The sequence below is a fragment of the Dermacentor silvarum genome, unplaced genomic scaffold (assembly GCF_013339745.2).
Source record: "Dermacentor silvarum isolate Dsil-2018 unplaced genomic scaffold, BIME_Dsil_1.4 Seq173, whole genome shotgun sequence".
Lineage (NCBI taxonomy): Eukaryota > Metazoa > Arthropoda > Arachnida > Ixodida > Ixodidae > Dermacentor > Dermacentor silvarum.
In genome coordinates this window covers 43,016-60,001 of record NW_023605802.1, presented here as the reverse complement: position 1 = coordinate 60,001, position 16,986 = coordinate 43,016, and the positions used below count along the sequence as shown (strand labels likewise).

The 16,986-nt window shown below is 47.2% G+C and overlaps 1 protein-coding gene across 3 annotated transcripts; it reads left to right on the top strand.

Annotated features, from left to right (window-relative positions):
• The first annotated feature begins 379 nt into the window (after positions 1-379).
• Positions 380-16,827, top strand: LOC119434695 (fibrous sheath CABYR-binding protein-like). Of its 3 annotated transcripts, none has more exons than XM_037701785.2 (5): positions 380-694; positions 2,040-2,224; positions 3,970-4,100; positions 5,000-5,120; positions 13,451-16,827. In XM_037701785.2, the coding sequence occupies exons 1-5, from the start codon at positions 589-591 to the stop codon at positions 14,546-14,548; spliced, it is 1,641 nt and encodes a 546-aa protein (XP_037557713.2). In that variant the 5' UTR covers positions 380-588; the 3' UTR covers positions 14,549-16,827. The 3 variants fall into 3 exon arrangements, with proteins under 3 accessions (XP_037557713.2, XP_049515525.1, XP_049515524.1); XM_049659567.1 differs by having other exon boundaries at positions 684-765; XM_049659568.1 differs by lacking the exon at positions 2,040-2,224 and having other exon boundaries at positions 582-694.
• The last annotated feature ends 159 nt before the right edge of the window (positions 16,828-16,986 follow it).

Here is a 16,986-nt window from a genome sequence, read left to right as displayed (position 1 = left end):
ATCGCTCGGTTACGCCGACGCTCACCGCACGAATGGGTGTCTAAGAGCTGCGCTTTAAAAGGAAAAAAAAAAAAAAGAAACGCACACCAATGTGGTCGTTGTCTCGTATAGCTAGGCCATCCAAACACGGTACGGCGGAATGTTCTGTTTGGCTCATGCGTCCAGAAAAATGTAGCCGAGACGTTTCCGCGTCTTCAAGAACCACAGGGGATCATCTGTGAAGCCGCGCCACGCAATGTTTATTTTTTATTGCGTGAACATTAGAAGTGTCAAAGTGAAAAGAAAGTGTATAATATAAATAGTACGATCGACGGTGTAGCACTTCGGTTCTCGAAGAGGCAGGGCATGTGTCGAGTGTGTGTTCCTGTGCCGCACTTTGCAATGGGATGAACGCGCTTTAAATCATGGATCCTGGACCTCGAAGAGGTACGCTGTAATGTTAACGCAATTATTTCCCGTTTACCCTCCCAAATCGATTTTCTCTCCCAAAGGTTCGCCTGCTCCATCACGTTCTATGGTCTCGCTCTCGACGTCGATGCGGGGTCCTTCAACAATTTGTTCCAGTTCGCCCTCGTGGCCGCGTCGCCAATGGCCACCTACGTTCTGATCGTGTGGCTGGGCCGGAGAGACGTCCTCGCGGTGTCGCTGTACATCGTCTGCGTTTCCTGCATCGCCGTCGCATTCCTGCCTAGAGGTAAACGCGCAGACGACGGTGGACCACAATGTTGCGAGCTGCTTCTGTCGTGGGAGGAAGGGCGAACGCTGGTTAGCAAAAGCTTGGTTTACTTTGGATTCTGATAATGCATTAAGCAAGTACTAGCCACTGTTCTTGAGAGTATCTATTTGTAGCGTGCTTAAGGTTACTTCGGGAGCTCCTGGCAACAAATGTACAGTCTTGATCGTATTCCAGTGAATTGAATTTTATCGGGTTTCTTGCATTTAAAAGAAAACGTGAATATCTGGTTACTGTAGGGAGCATATACATGTATTTATTTGTCATGAGTCTCTCTCTCTCTTTTTATACAGCAATGGCCGAATAATAGTGTATACATATATATATATATATATATATATATATATATATATATATATATATATATATGAAAGCACAACAGTAATTTGTGACTATAGGACTTAACAGAACCCGCGTGAACATTGCCATAGTTGCATTCAAGTTGTAAATTAACAGCTTATAATTGTCTGCTTTGCACGATCTGACAGTTATAGTTTAAAGAATTGTGACATCTAGTTATCGATGTAGAGCTGCGGAGTTGTATACAATATACTGCATCTATTTGCGTTTTTTTTTGTGTGTAATTTCTAGAAGTCTTGCAAAAAACGAATAAAAAGAGCCTAATTCAAAATTACACTTGGAACAACTGTTGGTTGAATATAGCTTTATTTTTTTTTGTTTACGGAACAAGCTTTGGTCAAGTCGCTTAAGCGGTCAGTTAGTGAGTAATTGTCTTATTCTTCACTGCGCAGATGTACTGCCGGGATTATTCCTCTGTTCGCGTCATCCGTTCGCATTTCGTCTTTATACATGTCGTGAAGAATGTGCAAAGTTCGATTCGGACTTTTGTAATTATCCTTTAAGAAACCTGCGTATTGATACGCCAATATTTCCTTTCCTTGGACCGGTGACCGTTTCTCACCGAATGATCACAGTTTTCCAGTTACCGCTTGGCGTGCACATACACTCAAACTTCTTAAACGTTGTCGCCGATTCTATACACTGTTATCTGATCAGATGGCGCATGCGACTCGAATATTTTATACTTTCTAGAATGTACTCGAGCGCCAGCGTTTATCCTGGAATGTACTGTCAGCATAAATTGAAACGCGAACAATTCCGAATGATCCATGAGTGCAGATTCGACGGCGGATGACTGTGCTCGCCGCTATCGTGATTTGTGTCCTAAATCTTTTCCTGTGCACAAAAATTTGCCGAATAAAGGGTTAAATTCTTAATTAACGCTTTCGGCAGTGTTTAATTGTTCGCCGTCACTACACAACGCGACCATACTTTTCGCTTGCAGTTATCTCCAGCGCCCGTTTCATGGCCCTGTCAAGCGCGTGGTTCTTCTCCAACGTTGCCTACACGGTGTTGTTTGTATACGCCACCGAGATCTTCCCGACCGTCATACGAGCTCTGAGCTTCAACTTGGGCGCTGGCTTCGGCAGGATCGGGACCATCATTGCGCCTTACCTCTACCAAGGAACGGTCAGAGGAGGACGCGTTTGTTACAAATGTTACCGTAGGAGTGCGCACAGGGCAACCCAGGGGGCCACTCCCCCTGCACCCCTGGCCTTAATAATGCTCTCAGTGTACTTAATGGTCTTTGTGGACTAGGAAGTACTTAATGGTCTCAGTGGACTGAGAGGTACATCCCACGCCTCCAGTCGCGCCGTATGCAGTGCACCTATTAACTTCAGTGCGCTATCCTTAGGCAACAATGTATTTGACCCTTTGCCAAAGTTTGCTGCTTTCGAGAACTTTTGCCGGTGGGCGTAACTAATATTGTGACGGGGCGTCAAATACATAAAAAAGGACAGTATGTATGTACAGGGATTGTTGGCAGAGATGGCCAAGATGGTTGAACACGCGCAGCGTTTTCCGGCGATCGTCGTCTTCTTCCTTAATGCAAGGAGGCTGCCCGTAACATCTAACCGCCCCGGCGGGCTGAGCGCCGTCTCGGCGCAGACTAATTACACGAGGAGGCGACGGAAAAGTACGGCTTCAGTCGGGGTACGTGCACGACGTCACGAGATGGCAGGGTAGATGGTGAAGAACTGTTCAGTGGGGTGATTTCATAGTATAATTGGTAAGATACGGTGAAGGGACGATGAAGACACACTATTTAAAGCTTTACAGGTAGGATAACGGTTCGAGACTCCAAATCTCTGGGTATTTCTCTTTTTGCATTGACGACCAAACCGTGACTCTGGTAATGTTTTCGTGACACCATAGTCATTAACCAAAAGTACGCAAATGTAATGACATGTTCACGTATTTGACCTATGTCTGTGTGCCAGAAATATGCAAAAGTTTGCAGCATTGAGAAAATTGGGTTTTCCTAAACCTTGAAGCTCGTGTAACGCCTGTTTTATAGTAAACTTTTCAATTAGCCCTGACCTGATGTTCCCGTATTCTTCGACGTCACGGGTAGCTACTTCGGGAATCGAAAGGCAGGCACCGCCACATTGTCTTCCAGCGAAACTGAAGCTCCTCTTCTTGGAAAGTGTCGCATGCTTCCTACCTCAGAAGTCCAATCCACATGTTTATCTTAACACAGTGTTTTCTTTGTTCTGCGTAGTTAAAAGTTATCCTGTGCCAGTCTAAGACATTTATTTATTGACCTTTTTGGCCTGACACATCGGCGCCTTGGTGTTTATATTCAGTGTCCCTGTCATTCGAACTGTCGATTAACTCGGGATCGCTCTGCTATCAACTTGCCTCCTGGTTAGCTCAGCTGGTCGAGCGACCGCCCCGGAAAGGTCCTGGTCCCGGTTTTGTATCCCGGACCAGGACGAATTATTTAAAGCTGCGAGGCCTTTTGTAGAAGAAACCCATAGGGGTTTCCTTTTTAGCTTGGTGCACAGTCGGCTGGATAACAATTTATACCCCCCCGCCTTTTCTGTCATCACCCTTTCGCACATGAATTTCGGTATCTGTGTTCACGAAGTGGAGGCAACCGGCTTGAAACTCGCATTAACGATATAATTTAGATTTCAACCCTGATAAAGACGAAATATAGATGAAGGTTATCCGCACGGGGACCGTGTTTGACAGAACTAGCTGACAGTCACCAGAAGTGGCAAAGCTCTTATCGCACTGAACGTGTTTTTTTTTTTTTTTTTTGAATTGCGATAAAACGGTACTATCTGCGAGACGTGACTTAAAACTGTTGTGTTTCTATTTCTGCTGGATTTTTACGCTTTGCAGCATCGCTTCGTGCTTTTTTGCAGGATTCTAAGTTCATGTCCTTCCTGATTCTTGCGTTCACGTGCGGTCTGAGCGGCTTTTTGGTGGGAAAGCTGCCGAATACCAAGGAAGTGCATCTACCCGAGATAGTCAAGCCCGAAGAGAACCTTTTCGAGTACGGCTCACAATATGAGGCGATCTCTGCGCGAAAGGATATAGCAGTAAACCTTGCTTTTAGAAATTTATAGGCAGTGTTTGGTTAAGGCTGAGGTTGAAAGCAGTCGAATACTACAGTATAAGGTAGAGATATTCACAGAAGTTCCGTGTGGTTGCGACTTACTCGAAACAGAAGAATCATGTTAATCAGTCATATGAATCCAACAAATAAGTTGAAGAAAGCAGATAGGAAATTACCTGTGGCTTTAGCTGAAATGTAGAAATAGTAGGAAAGGGAATTGAACGTGGACGGACACACACACATACCAAAAAAAAAAAAGGGGGGGGGGGGAAGGCAGCTTGCCGCAGGTACATCTGCCTCAAATTGTTTCTTTAGGTTCTCCTTAAAGATACACCAAACAAAAATATTAAATTTAGCGAGATTGAAAGATTAGGCTCTGTCATAACTGTCATTATGAATTCCTCATTAGTAGCCGGAACAGAGATATTGTGAGCGAGAAAATGACGAAAATTAAGAATCAGAGTGGCAGCACCTGGATGTGGACTGTGGTACCTCTCACTGCACGTCAACACTGGAAGGTACCCAGAGCGCGGCATAGAGGAACCTCATGTGGAGATTACGTGAATGGCGCGGGTGGTTCAAATTGAGGAGTAGGAGCGGAACCATCGGCGGCAATTTTCTACTCAACAAAGCGACATATTACCAAAAGAAAACGACGATGTACTTATAAAACGGATAGTCTATCGCGCTAGTTCAACTTAATATTTTTGTTTAGTGTCTCTTGACGACTGCGTATTCTTGAATTTCTCTAAAGGAGCTTTAACAAAAACACCCCCCCCCCCCTCCCTTGGAAAAAAAAAAAAAAACGATACAAGGCCTTCTCTTTTTTTTTTCAGCTTCACCCCAATGCGGCCGCACCCTAGTCGGTCGCGTGGAGGCACCGGCTTGAGCCCTCAAGACGGAAGTCCAAACACAACGCTGCAAGTGCCAGCGCTTCCCAAGGTCTCGACCAGCAAGGTAAAAATGCTATAGCAGTCGCAACAGGACGAGTCTGTAATTAGTTGCTCCATTTCCCCTTAAAGGGGCACTAAAGCAAATTATTTGAGCTATATTAGTAAGTTATCCTTTTACAATACCAAAAGAAAAAGCCGCCCTTATCGTGAAGAAAAGACAGAAATAACGCTAAGATGAAACTTCAGGTAGCGACGCCGTCTGGAACTTCCTGAACCCTAGTTAAAAGTCTGCAAGACCAGCCCTTAGACGAAATACTTAAAAAATACTTAGTTATTCCGTACGTGCATGAGGTGTCACATAATATAAAAAGATAGCCAGTAAGGTAGGAGTCACGCTTTTCTTTGTTCGCACCGAACGCGCGCGGCGTTTTTATATAAATACGTATTTGGTGTATTTTATATAAATTTCGCCTCCCTCCCTTCCCTCCCTCCCGTCCCCCCACAGCCTTTCGCGCGACGGAAAAAGTTGCGTTTGCTCTCTACATATGGAAAGGAGGAAAGAGACGCTTAATTCTGCAGCCCTTCAGGGAGCACGGCGCAGAACGCGCGTTTGCTCTCCGACGTGCGTTCGCTCCCCGTGAAAGCGCGCTTCCGTCGTCGCGCCCTTTCACTCGCACATACAGCGTCCGGAGGGCGGCGACGATTTCATCGCCGTTGACGTCATACGGAACCTCACGGCGACGGCGACGACGACGGCGACGCCGACGGCAGAAATCTGCTTTGGAGTTTCCATATAATTGCTATCGCAATAAAAGAGCCGCTAAAACACGCGAGAAAAACCACGCAAGAAAGTACGAGGTGTGTTCAAAACGTATTAAATGTTTGGTTAGCAGAAATACATTTATTGATTGTCGCCGAGCCGTCGCATTCTACATGACGTCTTCTCCTGACTCAAACCGGATTCTTTTTCAGCTTGGGAATTTCAGCGGCATTTTCAGCTTGGGAAGTATAGGGAGTCTGACGAACCACAGGAATGTTGTGTTTGGCGAAGGAAATCTGAATCAGATGCGCCGAATTGGTGGGTGCGTTATCATGATGGAGCTGGCAAGTTTTTACGGCCCACAGATCCGGTCGTTTGCGCCACACAGCATCACGAAGGTGACGAAGGACCTCCTGATAGAATTAATTTCTGAAGGTTTAGCCTTGTTGTGCGTACTCTTGATGCACCACTCCACGAGTGTTGAAGAAAACGGTCAACATGACCTTGACATTTCTGAGGACCTGCTGTGCTTCTTTTTTTTTTTTTGGCCTCTGGGCTGTCGGATGTTTCTACTGTGACAACTGCTTCTTGGTTTCTGGGTCGTACCCCTAAACCCACGACTGTGATCACCATGTTCAGAAAGTTGTGGTTACTGTTTGCATTGTCCAGCAGGTCCTGTGCAATTTCCAGACGGTGTTGCGTCTGCTCCGTTGTTAGCAGTTTCGGTACGAATTCTGAGGACACTCTCCTCATGGCGAAATCCTCGGCCAAAATTGGATGTACTGATCTAATGCCTCTACCTCGTTCGCAAGTTTTCGGACTGTTATGCGACGGTCCTTTATGACAAAAGTCCACACTTGCTCAATGACATTCTCTTCTTGGCTTCTTGAAGGTATGCCTGAAAGCGGTTCACTATCCACTGATTTGCGGCCATCTTTGAAGCGGTTGTACCACTCTTTTATCCGTGAAGTGCCCATGGCATCGTCCCCGAAAGCCTGTTGAATCTTGCGAATGGTTTCCTCTTGGTTAGCGCCAAGCTTTTGGCAAAATTTAATGCAATATTGCTGCTCATGTTGTTCCGTCTTTTTACAACCTACTGTAATCCGACAAGCGCTCACTACGCATCCTAACTCATAGGCCGACTGCCAGCAACTAACGCTGTCTGCGGGCGAAAAAAAATTCACGCATGCGCATGAATGTCCTCTCCAAGAAGCCTCCCGCACTTCATTGGTTTATGTAGGAAAGAAGAAGGTTCGATGCTTTTTGACACACATGGTATGTCAAATGCCCCAGCGAAGTTGTCTACTTGATTCCACTGTCCTGCGGCTATGATGTTACGTTAGCCAGACGGGCCGTTGTATAAACGACCATCTGAGGGAACAGGCAAATTCTTTGAAGGGTTTGAGAGGTAGAAATCTTGCCGTGCATTGTAGCGAGTGAAAGTGCCATCCAAATTTCCACAGGGGTCATATTGTGCGAAATTACCGTGAGCAGAGCGCCCGGGAAATATTTGAAGCCTATTTTGATACAAAAAAAAAAAATGGAGACCACTGTGCCAGCATGCTATCAGTATTGCTGCACAAAAATACGTTATTGTATTTATCATGGTAGGTCTGACCTTTGTTCCTGACCCCTTTTCCTTTCTCTGTTGTTTTTTGCGAATGTATTGACACGTATACATGTTTATCTTTCACCGGTGGCCACTTTCCACCGGCTAACAAATCTTAAACGTTATCGCTCGGCACAGGATGCGCCTGTATCGGAAGTTTAGTTTCTAGAACTTTATCGATGCTTCATTCCGTTGCCTGTTTTCACCGACGCTTATGTTATCTGATTGTATGACCGACGCGAATTGCCTAGAACTTTCTGGAACATCCGCGGGCATCAGGGATTAATCTGGAACCTTCGATGACTCAGGTATAAAAGCCCACACGTTTCACCGCGGATCAGATTTTCGACGATCGCCGACTGTGTTCGCCGCTATCGTTGTGCTTTGAGTGTACCTTGATTTTGTGGGCACAGGTTCGCCCAATAAACAACCAGTTTCGTCGTACACAGTTTTACGACTGTTTTCTTCAGCGTCACTACTATGTGACAGTATAAAGTTCGCAGCAAGAAGTAATGAACTCATAAGTTGCTAGTCAGCGCAGTGTGTATGTCGTTCTTATCTATGTTCGTGTAAGCGCTGGTCGTCCCGAACTTGAACTATGCTACACCAACTGGCCCCAAGTTTCTACCTTACTGAAATTCCCGTACCAGTTCGCCGTGGCGTCATGGATAGGGACGACGTCTGCTTACGTGTATACCTTTATTAAAAAGGTATACACGTAAGTTTTTATATACCTTTATAGTATAGTTTTTATATACCACATAAGGTTTTTGTATACCTTTATATAACACGTAATTACTAAACTGAAGTTTAGTAAATTTTAGTAACATTTAGTTGGTCCTGGAAGCCCAAATACGAAAAAAATTAAGAAATTTAAAATTCTTGACGCTACAATGACACATAGGTGCTAGGGCTTCGACAAAAATTACAATAATAATAAAAAAAACGGCAAGTTTGCACTCGGTCGTGCAAAGCTTTGGCACATCGAAACTGTCGATCCTCGAGTCTTACTGGCTGCTACTGCTGGATATTAACTTGGTTGCTGCTAGGTCTTCACTTGGTTTAACTTAACTACGCATGTAGGAAGGTATTCTCGAGCGATTATTTTCGGAGGTACCTTCCATTTCGCGTGACTAGCGCTAAGCTCGTCGGCGCTACGAGCGACAGCGTTTCTGGCATGCCACAGCCGTCATCGACTGTGCTCGCGCCGAAGTCGAGTTTTCGCTGTTGAGTGACTTCACTTTCGTCGACTCGCAGCCTCTGCCTGCAAAACTGTTATACCCACTTTCTCATCCGCTATGGTACCTCTTTCTTGTGGCGTGCTTACTGGCTCAACCATACTTTTTGCTCCTTCGAAACCGCTGTCCGTCGCAAGTGCTTTCTGTTTCTTTTCGCCGTACTGACAATTGATGACACTTCCAATACCATATATGCTTTCAATCCGTTTCCCTGCCCCTCCACTTTACTGCGGGGTGAGTGGCTTGGCAGTGTTGACGAGCTCAATCTCTTTGCTACATACGTCTTTCCTGATCAACCGTCTTCTCTTCAGATAGACGTCATTTAAGCTTCCGTTCTACCCTCTCGACCATCCTTTAACGACGCCTTATCTCGATACATCGACGACGCAGCAGCAACGTGCACACTGCAGCTCACCTCCTTACTTGAACGCTTTCGCGCCAGCTTCGATTACCTACAACCTTCTTTGGGCCGTATTACAACCATAGCTCACCACATGGACACTGGTATACAAGCTCCTTTACGTCAGCGCCTATATCGTGTGTCAGCCCCTGAGCACCGCATCATCGCAGGACAAGTTGGTGAGATGCTTTAGCGTGGCGTCATACAGCCCTCGAATAGCCCATGGGCCTCACCGGTTGTTCTCGTAAGGAAAAAGGACGGCTCAATAAGGCTCTATGTTGAATACCGCCGGATGAACAAGATTACGCGCAAGGACGTCTATCCGCTGCCTCGTATAGATGACGCCCTGGACTGCTTACAAGGCGCCGAATTCTTTTCTTCGTTATATCCTCGCTCCGGCTACGGACTGGGAAGTCCCGATGGCTGAGGCCGACCGCCCGAAAGCAGCCTTTGTATCTCCCGTTGATTTATATGAATTCAGTGTGATGCCATTCGGGCTCTGCAACGCGCCTGCCACTTTTTGAGCGCATGATCGATAACATCCTCCGCAGGCCTCAAGTGGCAGAGGTGCCTGTGTTACCTGGACGATATTGAGATTTTTTCACATGACTGCGGGACGCATCTCCTATGTCTAGAAGCAGTCGCCACTTGCCTCAGTTCCACTGGCCTAAAACTAAATTTAAGGAAGTGTCGCTTTGCCGCTTAGAAGCTGCTTATTCTTGGTCATGACGTCTCTCTAAATGGCGTACTTCCGGATCCAACAAATCTACGTGCCGTTTCCGATTTCCCGAAACCGAAGACAATGAAAGAACTGCGCAGCTTTATCGGCCTTTGTTCATGTTTTTGTCGTTTCGTCGGTAACTTTGCCTCCACTTTTGACTGACCTCCGCAGCAGACGCGACCTTACGGCAGGGACACCAGCATGCGACGATGCATTCCCCACACTTCGCCACTACTTACGTCACCTCCGATCCTGCGACGATTCGGCCCACTCGCCCCGACTGAAATTTACACATATGCTAGCGGGGTTGACCTAGGCACTTTGCTTGCCCAGCGCAAACCCGGATTCGGCGAGTACGTCGTTGCTTACGCCAGCCGTGCGCTCACTAAATACGACGCCAACTATTCAGTTACATAAAAAGTGTCTAGCCGTCATATGGACAAAGGAAAGTGTCGCCCTTACCTGATGGGCGCCCATTCGATGTGGTTACAGACAACCATGCGTTATGTTGGCTGTCCTCATTGAATGATCCATCTGCTGGACTCGCTCGTTGGGCACTACGGCTCCAGGAGTACGACATTCGCGTCAATATACCGATCGCGACGCAAACATTCAGACGCTGGCACTCTGTCCCGCTCACCTCTCCCACCTGGTGTCGTGACACTGTCTGTGTCCGCCTGCGACGTGTCCTCCTTAGCCATCACTGACATGCTTCTGGAGAAAACGCGCGAAGGACCCCTGGCTTGCTTCCCTTATCGACTTCTTGATTCACCCCATGCCGCGGCCATCTGCATCGACAAGTGACGTTACCTCTTTAGTTGTAGAACACATCATTTTACGGCATGTCGCACCACGTCAGTTACTTAGCGGCCGAGGACGTGTCTTTGTGTTGGACGTTGTTGAAGCGATTTTAAAGCAATACCACGTTGTTCACCGAACCACCACTGCCTACCATCCTCAAACGAATGGTTTGTCAGAACGATTTAATCGAACATTGGGCGACATGCTGGCAATCTACTGTTCTTTGCGACGTACGCCCATAATACCGCTATGCAGACCTCCACTGGATTCTCTCCGTACTTCTCACTTTACGGGCACGACGTGCATGCTAGACTCATCATTCCCTATCACCCTGGTGTGAGTGAGTCGAAGACAGTCTCTCAAGCCGCTAAATAATTTCGCTGAAGAGTGTCGCCAGATTGCCCGCTCCTTCACCACTGCTGACCAGCAAAGTCAGAAACACCATCGCAATGTCTCGAAGTCCCCTCCAATGTCTTATACCCCCGACTCACTCGTATGGCTCTGGATGCTCTCAGCCAGCCCCGGCCAGTCGACGAAACTTCTTTTGAAGTACCATGGCCCTTACCCTGTTGTCAGGCAAATTTAGCCAGTGAATTACGTCACCGAGCCGCTTGACCCGTCTTCAGATCAACGACGCAGAGGGCGTGAGTCCCTGCATATATGCAGGGACTCACGCCCTCTGCGTGACCGGCTAAAGCCTTACTATGACCAGGCTGTCGTGTCCTGTGCCTAACTCGCCAGGATGGCCCTTTTCCGGGAAGTAAATCCAGTGAAGAATATTATCGCTATTTGAAGAAGCAGAGTGCGCTGCTCATGCAGGAAGATGACGACGATTCAGAAGCTCGAGCTTGCGCTGCTTTTTGCTATTGTCGGTTCGCTCACTGTGACTGTCTGTAGAGTGCTGATCACAAACGCCCCATTATATAGTACATTGTTCGAGACTCTCTGGTGCTTCCATTATTTTAATCCCTAAGCATTCTAGGGATGCTTCCCTCGGAAATATGTGTGTCCGTCCTTCTAACTGTAACGCGGGACAGATGCGCTCCATAGGTATACCAAGGTATACCTATGGTATACCAAGGTATACCTGGTAGCGAAGCTTCCATAGAAGCCCATACGTTCAAAACATGGCGGTTCATCGGCGGATCATGGGGCTTAGCGCCATCTGTGTGAGGAGGGAACACTTCCGGCCGGAAAAAAATAATGTGACGTCATATTCGTTAAAAACAGAAGTGACGTCATTTTGTTCTTAAAGGCGCGAAATTTGTTTTCGGAGGCCGGCCATTACAGCTGTATATTCAAATGCCCCGCCATACGACTTGGTGGCCGTTCCGAGTTTTCAGCACGGAAAGTAAGGCAGGAAGAGGTCTGCCGTACGGGTGTCGAAATCACATCCCTGCACAAAACATACTTTCTTTGGAGGCCTACGAACGCTTTGGGCGTAGATTGCGTAGAGTGCTCGTCCTTTCTTCGGACGCGAAGCCCGTCGGCCAGCGCTGTCGCACGAAAACAACTAAAGTGAACAATTATCTGGCGGTCGCAACTTACTGCTTTTGACTGAACAGGTTAAGAAACAATGAAACTACCCGCGTCACCAAATTTAGGCAAACGTCGATAGGCAAAACGACACAACATGCGAGGGGGGCGGGGGGGCGTATTGCAACATGTGAGCGTTACGAGCGCGCCTTTCTGCACACTTCAAGAGCTGCATTGCATTGCAAGTGATAGCGGCATGAACGCCCACCGCTATCGATGGGCGCTCTTGCGGTGGGCGCTGAAAAAAAGTATTTATTGATAATGATCAAGTGAAACAGAATTGTCACTTCTTTTCTCGCCATGCGTTATAAAATTGATTAGGAACATTATTTTCGTTGAATGAATCTCTGTGTCTCTCTTTAATTATAAAACGCTTTTTTTTCTTTCCCAATGTTTGTTCCCTCCAAACATAGTCGCGCTTCAATCGCTGCTCCCATAACCACCCTTGCTGATGTCGCTGACAATTTGTTCTGAACCGCTTTTCGCCCGAAGCTTCGCGACCTATGTGAATCGACCTTGGGTATACTTTGAGTCCGATGGAGGTTTTAATGAGAATGCCTTATGACTACGTATGACTACTGATATTTATGATTACGACTATGTATATTGAGTGCTGAAGAGGTATTAAGAGTAATTAAGGTTAGTAAAAACTAATAAAATAATGACGACGGAATTCAGCCTAAATAAGACTAATGTCGGTGTAATGGGTAAGGAAGCCTAATGAACGTTAATATTGATGAAATTACTTGCGCATAAAGACAATTAATTGAGGGTGCTTAACATAATAAAACGTAATTTTATGTGAATTACATACATTGATTAAGGCTAACCAGGATTAAGTATGAGTAATTAAGATGACTTAGACCTAATTATGATTAAATACGATTACATTACGTAAGCCCAATCAGTATTAATAGTGGTAATAAGATGACTAAATAATTAACGTGACTTAAGCTAACATTACTTATGCCGAATCAAGATTAATAAGGGTAATAATAAGAGACGTGTGTGTGAAAGATGAGCGACTAAAAAGAATGCTGACGCACTATCTGACAAGTGTCACTAGGGAGATTCTGCAGTAGTATTTTCCAAAGGTCTGACGGGTCTTGACCCCTGTTTTGGATGCAGAAGTGACAAGTCGTTCCATGCTATTAGTCCTCTAAAAGAGCACTAAAGAGCAATACTACCCTTTCTTAATTTGACGAAGGCCTTCTTTTGTACTCGATTTGGCGACTTATTTGGTCAGAAAAGTGTTTGATACTCGCGGAAAAACAGCGCATACCGCTATTGCCTTCATAACTTCCGCATTTTACCTTGCTATCCTTATAGCTGCCTTCTCCAGTCGCCAGCACGCCAGACCAAAATGTCTCGAGTTGGGTCAAGCCACAAGCGAAACACTTCGCCTCGTCTCACCACCAAAGACGAAGGTCAGTCAAGCCAGCGCTGAAGGAGCTTGGAAGAACACCTACCAGTGTCGTGACCGCTTCCGAGACTCGGCCTTCTGGACCGAAACTTTCGTTTTGCGAACCAGTTGCTGGAGGTGCCACACAATCAGCACCAGCCGCCACCTCGGCAGCAACCGAAGACGAGAAACCCGCGGTACAACTCGCCGACGACGATGCCGAACAGAAACGAGCATCGCTTGAGACCGTGCCCTTTGCCAATGAGGTCTTCCGGGAGGACCGGCCCAACGCAGAGTCACCGAAAGGACAGGAAGGGATTCCTTTTTCAGGGACCAGCGTCGACGCCGCGAAGTCGCCCTCCGAAAGTCCGGGGCAGTGCCGTTCGCCTCCAAGTATCGTGGTGGACCCTGCTGGTACCACGCGTCCCATGGAGGGTCCTCACCTCGGAGACCCCGAACTGTTATCCTCACCGTCGCCTGTCGCTGCAGCGTCGACCGCCGTTGCCACCGAGACGATGGAACGTTGGTCTGCCACGACGCACCATTTCTCGCCTGTGAGGGACTCCATTCCAGCGGAGGTCGCCTCTCCCACATTCCGTAGAGTGGACGCTGAGACGGGGAGCCCCCTGCAAGCCGTGGCCACAATAGCCTCTGGCGGTGTCACGCCTGCGCGCAGCTCGTCGCCCTCGCGGCCAACAACGCGGAGGTTGGGCGTCGACGATGTGGCCTCGACTGCTGAGGCCCCAATGCCTCCTGAGCGTCTGGAACATCGAGACGAAGTTGGAGCTCGGGCGGTGCAGGCGATGTCGGTACGTGCGGCCGAGCCTGTGAAAAAGGCCGGTACACTGCAGTCGCCGCGGCATTCGCTGGAAGGTGCAGGGAGCGGTGTGTTGGCAAGGCCAGAGAACGTCGACAGGAGACTGGCTTCGCCACTCAGAAGACACATAAAGAACCCTGCCAGCCCGAAGTTGAAGAGGAACAAGCTCTCGAAGCACCGCCTACCGCGTGGAGGTCACCATCGCTAGAAGATTTAATTACGCGCTTTTCATTTCTTTCTTTTTTTTTGGTGAGTACTCCTGTGCAGACTTGGTTGAGACTTTCCAGTTGGTGCGCCTGCTGCGCAACTTGCACTTATCATTTGTGACTTGCACCTTCAGGAAACGAGTGGGAGTATTTGGAGATGTGATGGAGCGTCGCTTTTTCGTAGCTTTCTATGCCGGTTCCGTCGGAAGTAAGGTATCAACAGGTATAACTGTTACGACCTGTTGTGTGCGTGTTAACTGAAAACGATGACGCTAGATATTCCTTACGCGTTATTGACCATTACGTTCAGCAGTTCTTGGCCACTCGTCGCCAATTAACGATTTTATAATTCTGGCGGACTGATTGTGTGCTTGTTTTAATACTGTACTTACCGTTATGCTCACGCAAAGTGGGACATCTCTTAATCGTATAGCCCGATTGACTTTAAAGCTGGGCCGGCATGTAAACTACTAAGCCTGTTTTCGTGAACTTGGGGCCGCGGGCACAACTGTAATGATTTCCGAGAACGAATGCGGGATTGTGTTGTTCAGTGCGCAATGCTTTCTCGCGCACTACACCTGTTGTAAACGTTTAATAAGTAACATATGTTCATTGTGGCCCTGAGAGCCGAATCGCAAAGACTAGCGATTTATTTTATCATTCTGTTCTAATTGATATGATTGACGAGTATTGAACCACAGCTTGATCTCGCTGGAGCACTCGATTGGCGCGCTGCGAAGTGAAAGATAACAATGCTGCCCCGCATATTAACAACTACATTCTCACCCGAGCCAGATAATTTCGGGTAATTGAACTACGCCTCTTCCTCTTCACAGCCACTATCTATCTACGCACTATATTGTAACGTAGATTCAAGACGGAGTCTTGCAAGATAGGCGCTTCTCTTTAATGGCGGGCCAGAAGAAGAGCGTGCAGATTATATACGCGCTTCATCGTCTTTCATGGCGCCGACCTTTGCGCGCGCCGTCCCGCGGTGCGGAAGCCCCACATCATTGTGTCAATTGCCCCCCATGCGAAAAGGAACAGTCTCGGTCGCGTCAAAAAGTTCTTTCAGCGACGACAAGAAATGGAGCTCCTCGGGTGCATCGGGGCGTTCACGTACGCGCATGGTTTCATGCGCACTGCATGAACTTAAGCGCGAGGATGACGACGGAGCGAACCGGGGTCAGAACTGCAGAGGACGACTTCGTATAGGGGACGACCTCCACCAGAAAAATGTGTTGTAATGTGCTTTACCTTCGCATTCTCTGCAATCGGGCCTCTACTCGAATCTCTTTTTAGTATCGGAGGAATGAATGCTGGGTGGATGCTACGAACGTCCCCGTTGAATGGGTTACGCCACCAAGCTCTTTAGCTTACTTTGCCTAATGTATTGGCTATATCGTTTTTACCTGACCGAAATTTTCCGTATCAAACTTTCTAGAGCATTGTTGGGAACTTAGTTTGTAATAAAGCATGTTCCATCGTTGAGAGAACATCGGTGAGAGAAGTACAGCGCCGCACCTCTGCACACCAATGCATTCGAGTTGACGTGGAGTGCACCCGGTAGCCAAATATTTTGCCCAGCAATCGCCGCGGAGCCAAAGCCATCCAGATGCCACCCTACGGAGAGTCGGTGAAGTTTTCCAGTGATTTCGAATGGAAGGAAAGCCGTAGATCTAAGAGGGTGCGTCACATAATCTCTATTAGCCTCTTCAGTAACAAATTTGGATGGACTACCGACATTTGTGTTGAAATTGCAGTAGGACGATTATTTCTGAATTTTCCAGTAAGTCATCGTACTTGCGTTGTAATTAAATCGAACTGTAGAGTCATCAGTCAGGTCACGTGTCCATTTCAAAAGAATTGAATCGCCTGTTTAAAACACATGTACAGTGCTCAGCGACTGAAACGCGATACTTGGAGCGCGCGACTACTGAAACTTGATTGCGCCACCAGGGGGGGACACCTTGTGATGTCTTGCATGTGCATTCGGCCCCCCTCAGGAATAGCCTAGCATTCACCGGTGGCCCAAAAAGGGCCAGCCGCTATGTCGTCCGAGTATCGCGTTTCCTTCACCGAATATTGTACAATTATTGGTTGCAGGCTTACGAGAAAGGAAAACAAAATATTTGTTCAGCATGGCTGACCGAACGGGGCACGTCAAACATTGTCAGATGTCGTAATGTACAATTGTCTGTGTAGCAATACGCTGTTCATGCAAGTGCAATTTTTATTTGTTTTATTTGAAGATGCTGCCAATCCCAAGGGGATCATAGCAGGTGGGCATATAATGCGGGCGGCATTAATAATACTAATATTACTATTACTAATGTCCTCGTGTGCTAAACTTCAGACACGGATATGTGCCGGTCTGAAGTCTAGCTTGCCCTATTCAATTTGGGGTGAGGGGGTGGAAAGACCCTTCTGGACATGGAAA

Excerpts from the sequence above, each read along its gene's own strand:
- LOC119434695 (XM_037701785.2), top strand. The coding sequence starts at position 589 with ATGGCCACCTACGTTCTGATCGTGTGGCTGGGCCGGAGAGACGTCCTC. Across the intron at positions 695-2,039 it reads CGTCGCATTCCTGCCTAGAG|TTATCTCCAGCGCCCGTTTC; the intron begins GTAAACGCGCAG and ends TTTCGCTTGCAG. Across the intron at positions 4,101-4,999 it reads CCCGAAGAGAACCTTTTCGA|CTTCACCCCAATGCGGCCGC; the intron begins GTACGGCTCACA and ends TTTTTTTTTCAG.